At 42.3% G+C, this 14,266-nt stretch overlaps 1 protein-coding gene across 4 annotated transcripts in view; it reads left to right on the forward strand.

Annotated features, from left to right (window-relative positions):
• The first annotated feature begins 853 nt into the window (after window positions 1-853).
• Window positions 854-14,266, forward strand: part of MAP2K5 (mitogen-activated protein kinase kinase 5) — a 249,102-nt gene continuing 235,689 nt past the window's right edge. Inside the window, exons 1-3 of one of the 4 annotated variants that reach the window (XM_019647305.1) lie at window positions 862-1,078; window positions 1,537-1,719; window positions 7,600-7,648. In XM_019647305.1, the coding sequence (XP_019502850.1) occupies window positions 1,585-1,719; window positions 7,600-7,648 (184 nt within the window). In that variant the 5' untranslated portion in view covers window positions 862-1,078; window positions 1,537-1,584. Of the gene's footprint in view, window positions 1,720-7,599; window positions 7,649-14,266 lie in introns of all 4 variants that reach the window. The other 3 variants (XM_019647308.1, XM_019647307.1, XM_019647306.1) reach the window with 3 other exon arrangements.

Raw genomic sequence — 14,266 nt, forward strand, 5'->3', positions numbered from 1 at the left:
AAGGACAAACCTACACTTTGCAATTTGTGACCAAACATTTGTACGGGCATCATAGATCAACAAAATTATGCACTTTAAAATCTGAGGTTAACAAGGCATTTAAAAATAACCATGGGTTATCGATCCTGCCTGTGATATCACTTATTGTGTAAACATTGCTAATTAGTTCAAAATTTATGGACTAGACCAGATATTTTTTGTAAAGGTTTAGTAAGAGAAGATGATGGCACTACTGCAGCTGTCCCTAGGCAGTTAAAACTCTTCACCGAATTTCTTTACAGTTGCTTTTGCATAGGGAGCTGCTTGCTATTTCAGTGCAATCATGGGAGTAAAGAACTTCAGTAAAAAAGTCTTACACGCTTTGCGAATGCGGGAGAAGACGAGCCTCTGGATCTGTGACTGGGAAGAAAGAAAAGAAAAAGATAGTTTTTTTGTGTTTTTTTTTTTTAGTTCCTGCCTTGCTCTTGTTGATCTGGTGCACAAACCCCCACGGATGCACGGATGTTTAGGTACCAGCTTGACAAAGTACGGAGAAAGGAGAACTGCAGTTCTGTCTTTTCTGAGGCGTCAGTAAAAGGCAAACAAACAGTGCGCAATTTTCAGCCGTTAGTTACGTGGCTTTTGGCGGACTCCAGCGCTGGTTCAGTTGCGTCTTTGGATTGTTAGACGTTCTCACCTCGCGGCCTTTAATGAGGATCAGGAAAGGAAAGGCCGTCACTCGGTCGCAGCAGGCGGTCACTTGGCGACTGAGGTCTCGCCAGTGGGCGGGCCCAGTCCGTTCCCGCCTTCTCGGCCCGAGGCGAAGCGCTTGCTCCTCGGGCCCCGCCCTCCGGGGCGCAGGGGCGGGGCCGGCCGGGAGCTGCCCTCTTCCATCATGGCGCCGGGGGAGGCGGGTCCCACTTGCCGGCTCCGGTGGTTCCGGCGCCGCGCATTTTGGTTCCGGAGTAACTGTGTCCTCGCCGCCGCCTTCCTCTTTCTCCTCCCGCCGCTACTGCTGCCACCGCTGCCGCCGCCACCAGAACACGCGATCTCGGGCGGCAGGGGCTGAGCCCGCGTGCGCCGTGCCCTCTAGCTCAGGGTGGGGCAGAAGACTCGCCCCCTAATCCCCCGCGGAGGGCCCCCGTAGGCTTTCTCGTGGGCGGGCGGCCCAGGGGGGCTACTTCCTAATAGCTCCGGACTGAGTCCCCTCCAGTCTGGGACCCTCCCATCATCCTCTAAGGAGGAGTGGACACCTGCCGCTGTATTTCCCTGAAACGGTGGCATCTCGCAGCCGTCTTCTCACACCCATACAGACGGCGGACAGCTGCACCATCCCATTTTACCCTCTTTTCCAACTCCAGAATCTTCTGACCTCCTCTAGTTCCTACTGGTCCCTGCCACTTGCCCCGTCCACGATCACAGGGAGACATCCCTCAACCCCATACCGCCTGGGCCTGGGTCGGTGCCTGCGGGCCCATTATTGACCACCCCTCCTCTCTGATACTCCTCGCCCTCCGTCCTCTTCCCTCGGCCCCCTTGGAGGCCCCACCTAAGCAGGGCCGGCGGATACTCCCTACCCCAGGATGTGAGCCCCTGTAACCTGTAATGCTGTGGCTGGCCTTTGGACCCTCCCATGCCATGGAGAACCAGGTGCTGGTGATTCGCATCAAGATTCCAAATAGTGGCGCGGTGGACTGGACAGTGCACTCCGGGCCGCAGTTACTCTTCAGGGATGTGCTGGTGAGTGCTAATCTCAGTATCCAAATCCCAGCGAAGGGCTGCGCAGGGATTTGTGAGGCAGTCAGCCCTTGACCACTGAATCTTTTAACTCTGGTGGCCTGAGCTAGTGGTGGCCACTGCTGGCTTCCTGTAGGGGCAGTTTATTGCTTCAACCACGAGCATTGATTAATTTCATGCACGGAAATCTGGCAAATGTGCCGGGCCCTGGGGAACATAGAGATGATCAGATTGAACCCGTTTCCTCAAGGAGCTCACAGCCTGGACTGGGACTTAGGCACAGAAGCAACAAACTGGGATACAAAAAGCTGAGTCTAGAAGAGAGCTTTTTTTCATAAGTGTTTCGCGGAATGTCCCTGGCCACATTCCAACCATGTTTTTCCACTGAGTTCCCTGAACTTGGTGACCAGTGGGAAAGGGAAACAAGGCAGCTGTAACCTATCATGTTTCAGGAAACCTAAGGTGTCTTTGGGTTTAACATATTTTATGTACCACTAAGAAAAAAATACCCATTAAACTGTTACATGCCACACATTGTACAAAAGCAGCCTGATTTCACAGATGTGAAAATAGGGGGAAAATGTGCATATTAGAATCAATGATGTATTCTTACTTTCATAATAAATACTCACATGTAATTGAAATAAAATGGAATGTGAGAGCACAGTGTAACCTGCTTGGAGTTGGCCTGTTGATCCCTTTTCTCTTTTTTGCAGATAGTTAATGAGGATGAGTGAAGTGACATGGCTTTTCCAAAGCCATGTTGATTGTGAGTGGGGGAGTCAGTACCAGAGCTCAGATTTCCTTATTTTTACAGAACGCATCATGCCCATTTTATATATTGAATAACTGAGGTATCAAAGGCAGAGCTGACATACCAAGAAGCACGTTGCAAGTACCAGTTCTATAGTGGAACTTACCTGCAAGATAAGATGGGGTTTAGGAGGAGGAAGATCTGTGATGTGATTTTTGGTTGTCGTGGGTTACTCAAGCAAAATTTGATCCCTGTACCTTCGTTTTGAGTTCTGGATGTTACTGACCAAGACCATAGAGATTTTCAGGTGTCTGGGCCAGGATGTAGAGCCTGGAGTAAACCAGCAGCCTCTAGTCTTGTGCATCAAATGCCATTCTTCTCTTTGCATTGGAGTTCTCCACACACTCACATGCACATAGATTTCCCCTCACGATACAGCCCCAACTCCTTAGCATGGTCCTTTGGGCCCATCTTGATTGGCTCTTGCCTGCCTGTCATCAGTTTCATCTCTCATCACAGTGCAGTGATCATCCTATACTCCAGGTATTCTAGAATTAACCTTCAGTTCTTCCAGATGCTCACTCAGCCCTTCTTTAGCTGGCTGAGTCCCACCTCTCCTTCAAAGCCCACCTTCAGTTTTCCTCCACATTAGTCTTGGCCACTTGCCCTTCCTCTGTGTCCCCACAGCTTTGTTCAGGCAAATCACATAGGTTTTGTCATAATTTTGTCTTTCCCCTCCACTAGATGGTAAATTTGTGGAGGAGATGGCCATCTCTGTTTCTCCTTTGTTTCTGGTGCTTCATAGGACCCTGAAATATTTGTATAATGAGGGAGCTTCAAAGAAAATGCATGCAATTATGGTTTTGTGAGCAGAGCACTAGGTTTTGAATCAAGAAATTTGGGTTTAATGGCAAGCAGTTCCACTAACTATGCAAGTCACTCTACCTCTCTGAGCCTCAGTTTCCTTACTTATAAAATAGGGATAATGATACCTGCCTCAAAGACTGGTGAAGAATATGTGAGATTGTGTCTATGATAAAAGAGACATGAGCTTTCTTTCACTTTACTCACTTGAGATAGCAGAAGGTATTTTAAGTAGAATGGTACAGTGTTTAAAAAACACAAACTCTAGAGCCAGAATGCCTGGGTTTAAATTGCAAGCCCTACCAGACTCACTTGGGTAAATGTCTTCTGTGTCTCAGTTTCTTCATCTGTTAAAAAAATAAAAAGGTGGGGATAAAAATAGTGCCTACCTCACAATTCTGAGGACTACTGGAGTTGATCCATGTAAAGTACTTAGAACGATCTGGAACATAGTAAGTGCTCTATGAGTGGTTGTGGTGTTGTTACAACTTAAGGGATAGGGCCTGGGTTCTCTGCGTCTCAAGCATCTCGCAGCTGTACCTTATCATAAGGCTGACTGGCCTAAAAGTAAACTTTGCACAAACAGTCCCACCATCTAGAGCAGCGGTTCTCAACCTTCCTAATGCCACAACCCGTTAATATAGTTCCTCATGTTGTGGTGACCCCCAACCATAAAATTATTTTTGTTGCTACTCTATAACTGTAATTTTGCTACTGTTATGAATCATAATGTAAATATCTTTTTGTTTGCCGATGGTCTTAGGCGACCCCTGTGAAAAGATCGTTCGACTCCCAAGGGGGTCGCGACCCACAGGTTGAGAACCGCTGATCTAGAGCGCAGAGTGTAAGCCCAGGTGCAGCATGTTTTGTTGGGAAAGCCTGATCAGGGGCTTGTGGCAGTGGGTGCTGTGCAATCTCCTAGTGCCCCTTAAAGTTCTTGGAACTGGGAGCCCAGATCTTGGAGGACTCCTGCAATCTCTTCTCCATGTTCACCTCATCTCTTCATCAAGAAATTGGCAAAATACCAACAGATGTTATCAGCATCCCTGGATTGGAACTTTAAAAATTAAAGTCAGATGAAACCTGGAAGCATCATCTTCATCTCATATAACTCTCTTCGCCCCAGTTTTTACATGAGGAAGGATCAACCCCAGAATGGGGAAATGCTAAAGCCACACAGCTAGATTTGGGCACAACCAGATACAGAAGCCAAAATAGTTTTTAGTTACTGAGTCAACCGTAACTGAGTACTGTATTTTGGAATCAGTCAGTAGTTGAGGGCTCCAGTCACAGCTGCATCAAATAGCTGGGAGACCCTGGGCAAGTCACCTGGCCTTTTTGGGCATGTGTCCTTTGTCTGAGTTAATTAGGGACTGTGCAGTGTGCAGTAGGCCTAGCTGGTGCTCAAGGGCAGAGTTATTTGCGTATGTGTTTTTCTACTATCTGTGTTTCTCTTCTTCCTTGGAGACATACTCCCCAGTTTGGGGAAGATTGTGCAGGAGATTCTGAATCTCCTGAATTAGTGGGTGGTAGGAGAGAATGTACCCCCTTTCATCTTGTTTGAATCCTGTCTCCCACGTCCCAGTTCAGATTTCCTCTCATCTGTGAAACTTCAGTTAACACTGAGCCTGTGATTTTTTCCTGCCTCCTGAGTTGGTAAATACTACATGCTACTTACGGTTTTTTGTTTGGCTCCTGATCATACTATAAGTGCTTTGTATTGTTAGTCTGAGGTTTATCTTTATATCTGTGACCAGATTATGATCTTCCTAAATCTTATTCTTCTATCGTGTAGCAGTTTTGTGATTTTTTTGCTCCTGGCACGTTGTAGATGCTTATATTTTTGGTCTGTCAGATTTTTGACTGATTTAATGAAAGAAAAGGATGAACAAACGATCACCATCAAGATATTTAAACTTACGTTTTCTTTTAAAACCTTCTTTAGGTCGGGTAAATGTTATGTTGAGAAGACTGAATCGCTTTGAAATAAATCACTTAAGATATAACTGGAAAGTATACATAAAATGATTAAATGTGCCCTGCTTAGAAATGGCCAGTAAACATTGACTAATTTTCAGACTTTTTACCCTTGTTGTTATGATAGCCCCCCCTTTTTAATTGCTTTAACAAAACAAGATGGCCGGTTGTGTGCATGTGATTCTCTCAAGCAGGTTTGCTTTTTTTCTTCCTCCTTTCCCCCCATAGTAGATGTAAAGCATGTGTGTCTCCTTGTTTATGTTGATGGGCAAAGTATTCCATTGCTGCCCAGCAGGGTTTTCAGCTAGTTATTAGAAATTTGCTGTTTGATGGGGTCTGCTATTCATAAGTAGGAAATGTCCTAAATGAGTCTGCTAATACTGTAGAGTTCATATCTCAAGATTGGTTGTCTGAATGATCAGAGTTTCCATAAGTAAACAATGATAACCTAGACTTGGAGGGTTGGGGGTGGAACCCCCCGCCTTTTTTTTTTTTTTAAACCAATACTGGCTAGAAACGGTCCTCAATAAATACTGGGGAAGAATGAAGGAAGTGAACGAAGGACCATCCTCCACTGATGGTTGTAAGCTGAAATTTAAGGTTTCATGCGGTAAGCTTTGTAATGTTCCAGTCATCAGTGACTTGTTTTATTTATTTAATAGACAATAGTATGGGCAATAGTATGGGCACTCTTAAGCACTTTTCAAATATCAACTCATTTAGTCCTACAAGGTAACTATAGTTAAGAGCTCATTTTACACAGAAGGAAACTGAGGCTTAATCACTTAACTAATGAGTGGCGGAGCGAAGGTCCAACTCCAGCAGTTTGGCTCCAGTCCACACTCGCAGGTGTTGCACTGGCTGCCTGTGTAGTTTATTTCATCCTCACTCTACAGCTTCCATATACCTGTTAATAAATACTTTCTTCCTACAAGTGTGTCGAAAACAAATTTTTTTAACACTAAAATCTCTGACAAATGCTTTTTATCTAAAAGTTGGTGTTTCATTTGCTAAGACGAGTCAGGAAAAAATAATCTTCAGCCCTACTGAGGAGGGCTGCCTAATATAGTTCCCTTGATCAATTTTATATGCATAGATTTATTTTAAAAAAAGAAAAAAAGCACTGTAGAGGCAAGGCTATTATGCAAATTGCCACTGCAGCAAAGGCTTAAAGGACTGCCTTTAGAAGGCAGTTGCATCCTCCTCTCTGCTAAGTGCCCTGCTTGGAAGGATTGTGGGCTCCCTACTGAGAAATACTTCCAGCGCCTTGCCTGTTAGCCTGCTGCCTGGTACCAGTTTGGGCACAGCCCAGGAGGGATGTTGGGCAGAGCTCCATGAGAGCAATGAAGTTTGCGGGCCATTTGAGTTGGACTGCACGTAAAGGAGGGTCACTTTTCCCAGAGCTGACTTTGTTGAAGTGTTCTGCGCCTCCTTAATTAAGCTGCCTTTGTAGACTAATTTTCAAGTGTTTCAACTTTATAGATTCATTTAAACATTGATATCAGATTTCATACACTTAAAATTTTCTTGTAGGCTAGATTAACTTTATTTCAGTATCATTATAGACATGTTTTTCAGTTGCTTAAGAGTAAAGGTTGGTAAGAATCGTTTGTGTTAAATGTAGCTTTGTGGGTTTATATCATGATCACGGAAACTTGTTTTTCTGAACTTTTCCCGCTATGAATGCAAGGCAAGGTGTTGCTAGTTATGTATCAGGAAGTACATTTGTTGAATGTCTATAATGTGTTAGGCTAGCTTGTGTTTATTACATTATTTAATTTAATTTTTACATTACCTCTGTAAGTATTACTAGACGCATATTGGAGCATCACCAAATTGAGGCCCAGAGAGGTTAAGTAATTTGTTCCCAGTCACACAGTTAAGTGCAGAGCTGAGATTTAATCCCAGGCCAGACTGACTCCAAGACACCTTACTCTTTGTACTGCAGTACTTTCCACAGCCTCCCATAGAAGAAACCAAATTTTTGTAAACACAACAACAGTGTATTTGTATACACTGAGTGGAGAGTGAAAGATTATGTTATTAATACAAAGTAGGAAAGGTTTTGTAAAGATTCTACCGCTCCACACCCACTCCAGCTCCTGAATAGAGATTTAAACTCTGGGCTTACGTTGCTTGGCTAAGTGTGATTATGAGCTAATGTTTTTGTAGTTTATGCCTACATTTCAAAAATCTTCTCCAGGTTCTCATATTTCCTCTAGGATTTGCCACATGTTAGCTATAAAGAAGATGGCTAATTGTGTTTCTTTATTCTTTTCTTTGTTTAGGATGTGATAGGCCAGGTTCTGCCTGAAGCAACAACCACAGCATTTGAATGTAAGTCTGGCTTGTATAGTTTCTTGACTATTTCTTTCTGCAGTAATTTTTCAAAGGGTTTATGGGTTGCATTACTTTAGAAACTGACAAAAACAGATTATTTATGATCATCATATGGTACATTTAAATATTTATAAATTAATGCAAGTTTAATGATGATACTTAACCGAGTAATATTTTCTTATTTAATCATATCTTGCATGTGCATATTTCTATAATATAGCTTTAATTACCAACATGACCTTTATCTGCTCTTGTTCCTCACTGTAATAATATTGTGGGATAAAATGAAACGTGTAAACTACCTATAGACCAATGATTATTGATTAAGAGGTTTTAATCCATTGCTGCTTTAAAATAGCAACAGAGTAGAGCTTTTAAGTGCACATTGAATGGAATAATTTTGTTTTTGTGAGGCCGGCGTTGCTGCTAGATGATGACAGCAACACTTCAGGTCTTGCGTCCTTCCCTCTGCTGCCCCCCACACCAAACCAGTTGGCTTAGGGACTGGGGCAGGGGCAGGGTAGACTAGAAAACTGGTTTTGACATGACCCAGGTCATTGCAGGAGAGGTCAGGGTCTGAGTAATGTTAAGATTTGAGTTTAGTCAGTAGCATAGGGGCTCTGGCATTGAGGATAAAGGATTTGTAACTGTAGTTCCCATCTCTTTTTTGAAGATGAGGGCCACTTTTCCATGTAGAAAAATGTACGGTTTCTCCACACAATAGTATACATTTTGTTCTTGCTTTTTAAGCAGATGGTAAACACAGTGCAATGTCCTCCCTTTTATTTACATTCTCTTTGGAGGACAGTTTGGCAGTACTTATCAAAATATAAAATGTGCAAAACCTTTGACTCAGTAGATCTACTTTTAGGAAGATATCTAACAGACATACCTACGCATGGTTGAATGCCCTTCCAACAGTGTTCATTGTGGAATTATTATTATTATTTTTTTTTTTGAGATTTTTATTGGGGAATTGGGGGCATGGGAACAGCGCTGGGGAATTGGGGGAAGGGGAACAGACAAGTTGCTGTCGTTTTGGTCTTCAGTCTAGTTGTGGAGGACGTTGCTTCACTGGCCCAAGTTGGCACCATCATTGCGCTCTTCCCGGGCGAGGCACATCAGTCGCTTGCTTCTGGACGGCCGCTCACTGCGGCTGCTGGCCGCTCACGCTGGCTGCTGGCTACACACAGTAGCCCATGGCAACCCACTGCCACAGGGGCTGCAGCCTATGCCGTCGCTGGCGACTCACGGCAGCCCAGCTCCAGGTTGAGCTGTTGTTCCGCATCTTAGCTGTGGAGGGCAGTGTCACTGGCCCTCATATGTGGGATCCAAACCGGGGCCCTCTGGCGTCCCAAGCCAGTTCTTAACCATCGTGCCACTCGGCCGGCCCTGGAATTATTTTTAATAGCAAAAAATTAGAAGTAAGCTGAATGCCTAGAATAGGAGATTAGTAAATTATTTCTTTATAATCTGAAGCATTAAGCAGTAGCTATATGGAATGAGTTTGGATTTTATGCATTGACATGGAAAGATATCCATGATATATTATTGAATAAACAAATAATGTATATGGTATGATCTCATTTTGTAAAAAAGCTAATCCCTCCTCCTCCCAATTTCACGTATATATTGAGAGGCAAGGATCTGAAGGTGCCTGTTACAGTGCTTTTCAGTGGTTTCCCCTGGAAGGGGGACTTGGGGCTGGAATGGGGGAGGGGTGGCTGAATGAGCACACTTTTTACTTGATATATTTCACTATTGTTTGAGTATTTTTCAACAATCATTACATGTTTTTAAAAGCTACTTGAATAGAACTCTTAAAATAGTGTTTTATTAGCCACACTGGACTCGATATACTGTTGAAAAATAGCACATATCTGAAATACATGGTAGTGTTGCAAGCTCTTCAGACCCCTTGCAGTAACTCCTTGGGTGCCAGGGATTTCATGTCTGATAGTTAAAATTTGAAGTATTTACTGTTTCCAGATGCTGTGCTAAGGGCATTACATGGGAAGTTATCTCACTTAATTTAACCTTCGCAAGATCCCCACGAAGTACTTGGACGGCCTATTATTGGCTCTGTTTCAGTTGAGGAAAGGACATTTCCTTTAAGCAACCTGCTCAAAGTCTTAAAGCTAATAAGTGGTAACGTGAAATTTTTGGAATAGACTCCAGAGTGTAGATACATACTCAACCACTGCTGAGACTTGTTCTGAGAGCTGTCATAATCCTTGAAATCGTGTATTCTGAATGTTCTTACGTGTGGCAGAAAAGCTTTGTACTTTCTACTTCTTGCTTTTGGGGTCCCCCAGAGTGGCTGAACGTACCTGTGCCCCACAGGCTTCCAGAGTGAGGTTCCTGATTACTTTAGCTATCATTATTGATGGCCTGCTCTGTGCCAGATGATGTACTAGATGATTTACCTAGATTGTTGCTAATCTTTATGACACCTCTGTGAGGTAGGAAGATTCGACTTGGGAGGAGACTGAAGCTCAGAGATGTGAAATGATTGCCAACGGTGATCAGCTAGGAAGTGGTGAAGTTTGGATTTTAAATACAGTTCTTTTTGAGTGGAAAACTTTTGAGCTCTTTAGGGTTGTCGGAGTGGCGCATTGGTTAGGAGTTAGCTTTGGGACACCAGCTCTGAGCAGCAGGGCCCTGGTTCAGATCCCACATGAGAGCCAGTGATGCTGCGCCCTCTACAGCTGAGATGGTGAACAACAGCTGGACCTGGAGCTGGGCTGCCATGAGTCACTGGCGACGGCGTAGGCTGCAGTGGGACTGGCCGGCAGAGGGCCTGCACTTTCGTGAGCAGCCATCCAATGGCTGGTGACCAATCTGCCTCACCCGGGAAGAGCGCAATGATCACAATACCAACATGGGCCAGTGAAGCAACGTCCTCCACAACTAGACTGAAGAACAAAATGACAGCAACTTGTCTGTTCCCCTTCTCCAATTCCCCAACGCTGTTCCCTCCCCTTATTCCCCAATAAAATCTTTTTAAAAAAACACCTTTGAGCTCTTTTATAACCAAGCATGTTGAAAGCCTGCTAAGTGTGTAAAGTATGTTTTATGCAGTATATGGGGATGATGAAACAACTCTTGAAAAATTAAACTTAGAACAAAAAAATATTTATGGTAATATATTTAATACTGAAAAGTATGTCTAACACTAACAGAAAAAAAATTTTTTAACTTTTAGGTTTAAGTTCTTAGATATCTCATTTCTTTTTTTCCCCAAGAGCAGCAGCTTTGTACCCACCTATACCTGGACCAGTTTTAGGTGAAAAAACATAAAAACAAAAACACACACAGACAAAATAATGATAGTTTTTTGTGCTTAGATTATCATGTACTTTCTATTAGAGACTTCAAATCCTAGACTTGCTTTTTTCATGATTGTTCTAAGGTGATCTCATTTTCTGAACCAAAGATCTAAACTCATAAGTAGAATCTATGTATAAGAAACAGTTGGAAAAGATATAGTCTGTAAGCTAATTTGCTGATATTGTTGAGCTGTTTCTGTGGTTTATGGGTCTGATAGAATAGCTCTTGAATACATAAAACTTCAATCAAAGATATATTTGTGGTAATATATTTAATACTGAAAAGTATACCTAACACCCATTGATTTCTTATACAAAAGAGATGGTTTTATATTTAGTGATATGAATGTAGCAACAAGAGAAAGGGCACCATCAAATTTACCTGTTTTACATAAATGTAGAGAAAAGGATTTGAGTAAGTGGAAAAGAGGGGAAAGTTTGGGTGATCTTACAGATTCTTCAGTTCTGAGAAATACCATCTCTTCAGTGAAACCTCTGGTTCCCCAATTATGGTTAATCTCTCTGGTACCTTTACAGGAGCAGGTAATGCTTAGGTTGATTATGTGTTCCTTACTCACTGGATTTTGAATGACTTGGTGACAGGGACCATATTTTATTGCACTCTTGCTCTCTTCTTACTGTTTGGCCTCGTGCCTTGTAGAAACACCCTTGTTGAATAAAATGGATGTTGTATGTGTCCATGTTCAAGTGGAAATTATAAAATGCATGTGATCTAAAGCTAAGTAGGTACTTTGCTTTTTTTGGATTATTTGTGCTGTTGCCCAGGCACAGGACATAATTGGTAGGTGGTGGATAGTTCAGGCTCCCAATTCAAATTCTCACACTTGTCCTGAGGGGTCCGAGGGTCTGCAGTGTCTATATTCTTTCTGACTTCTGTCCCTGGGGATGGTCTTTCTGAGGGGAGTTAGAGCTGGATGAAGGAAGGGAGGCCCATTGGTGCTGAATTCACCTCTTGGACTGATGGCTGTTAACCTCGTTTTCTTCTTACTCCTTCTAGGTCCTTTCTTCTTTACAAGAGAACTAATTAAAGTACTTTTCAATACCTAGTGTTTTATTTTATTTTATTTTTTAATTAGGAAGGTATAGATGATCTTTAAAAAAACATTCAAGCAGCAAAATGTAAAAGTCCCCATTTTCCCCAAGTCATTAGTTAACACTTTCTTTTGTAACCTTACAGAAATTGTCTCTGTACATATTATATATTATATTGGAACTAGTTTCCCCTGCCTGCACTTAATAGTACACATTGGGCCTCTTTCCAACAACATCAGTGTGCACAGATCAACTTCATTCTTTTGGATGACTACATTATACTTAATTTTATGGCTATGGCTTACTTTCTTTAACCTATTGACAGACCAATTTTAAGTTGTTACCAGTTTTTTTAGTATTAGAAAAAAGTGCTGCAGTCAGCAGTTTTGTCTTTATCTTTCCACGTTGTAGAAGGATGTTTCTAGGCTAAATTCCTAGGAGTTGGAACCTCTGAGACAAAGAATACCCATGTTTTACTTCTTAATAACTGTTACCATGTTGTTCTCCGAAAAGGTAGAGCCAATTTACACTCCCACCAACAATGTTTGAGAATATCCATTTCTCTCTGCCCTCGCCAACTCTGGGTATTAGCAAACTTTTTAGTCAATGTCAATTTGATAGGTGGTAAAGATTATTATACTATTGTTTTATTTTTTATTTCCTCAGTTATAAATCAGCCTGATCATCTTTTCATTTGTATTTTGGTTTGTATTTGATTTCTGTGGGCTATTTGTCACCTTTGCTTATTTTTCTATTAGGTTATTTGTCTTTTTCTAATTGATTTAAAGCTCTCCAATATTGAGAAAATTGGCCCTTTGTCTTATATGTTACAAATATTTTTGTTTCGTTTACTACTTTCCTTTCAGCTGATTTTGGTCTTCTTTTTTTTTTTCCTCTTCTTTTTTTCCATGGAGAAGTTTAAACTTTTTACATGGTCAGATTTATCATATTCTCCTTTGTGACTTCTGGATTTATGTCATACTTAAAAAGGTCTTTCACGTTCCACGGTATTGAAAAATAATCTATATGTTTTCTTCTGCTTTAATGGGGTTAAGCACGCACACACACGTACATTCATATATGTATTAGTGTGGTTTTTTTCTTTTTTGTAAAACAGCGTGATTTTTATCACAAAGGTGTTTTTTGTTTTGTTTTGTTTTTTGTATCATTTTCAGTTTATTGGTGCAAGGAGGAGTCAGATGGGGATCCAACTTTATTTCTCAAGCAGATAGACTGTTGTGTCCATACCAGTTATTGAAGTATTTGCCTTTTCCCAGATGTGAGAACTCTTCTGAGATGAAGCTAAATTGCATAACCACAAAAAAATCTTGTATGTTTGCATGTGTGGGCCCTATATATGCTGTAGGAGTTTGACATTCATGTAGGCCCAAAGACCCCTGCTGATTTTCAGCTTCGTTAACAGGTTAATAAGCACATGAGGTGATGACAATCAGCTGTGCTCACTAATGGTTCCCTGCCCATATCTGTTACGTGGGTTCCCTCCCTGAATTTTCTGTAGACAAGTTGCTGCTATAAAATGACCGTCGGGCTGATTGCTGGATGGTTAAGATCTTACTGGTAACTTGAAAGATGCTTTTTTTTTTAATTTAAATTTTAACTTTATTGGGGAACAGTGTGTTTTTACCACGACCCATCAGCTCCAAGTCAAGTTGTTTGTTGTCCTTCAATCTTAGTTATGGAGGGCGCAGCTCAGCTCCAAGTCCAGTTGCTGTTTTCAGTCTAGTTGTAGGGGCGCAGCTCACCATTCCATGTGGGAGTCGAAGCTGCAACCTTGTTGCTAAGAGCCCGCGCTTTAACCAACTGAGCCATCTGGCTGCCCATCGGCTGCTCAGTTCAAGGTGCCATGTTCTAGAGTCAAACCAGCAACCTTGTTGGTAAGAGCGCGCGCTCTAACCAACTGAGCCATCCAGCTGCCCACCAGCAGCTCAGCAGCAGCTCAGCTTAAGTTGTAGTCCTCAATCTAGTTGCGGAGGGCATAGCCCACTGGCCCATGTGGGAATCAAACCGGCAACCCTGATGCTCAGAGCTTGGCACTCTAACCAACTGGGCCACCCGGCTGCCCAAAAGATGCATTTTAAGTCTGTATAGAGAAATGACTTCTACCTCTGAATACCATATGGCACCACTTTTCCATGACACTCTGACTTCACATATTTTGGTTGGTAGCCGTCATAAATATCTTCATACTTGTCAAACCATACATCTGAGTTTT

This window comes from Hipposideros armiger, unplaced genomic scaffold, assembly GCF_001890085.2.
Source record: "Hipposideros armiger isolate ML-2016 unplaced genomic scaffold, ASM189008v1 scaffold_110, whole genome shotgun sequence".
NCBI lineage: Eukaryota > Metazoa > Chordata > Mammalia > Chiroptera > Hipposideridae > Hipposideros > Hipposideros armiger.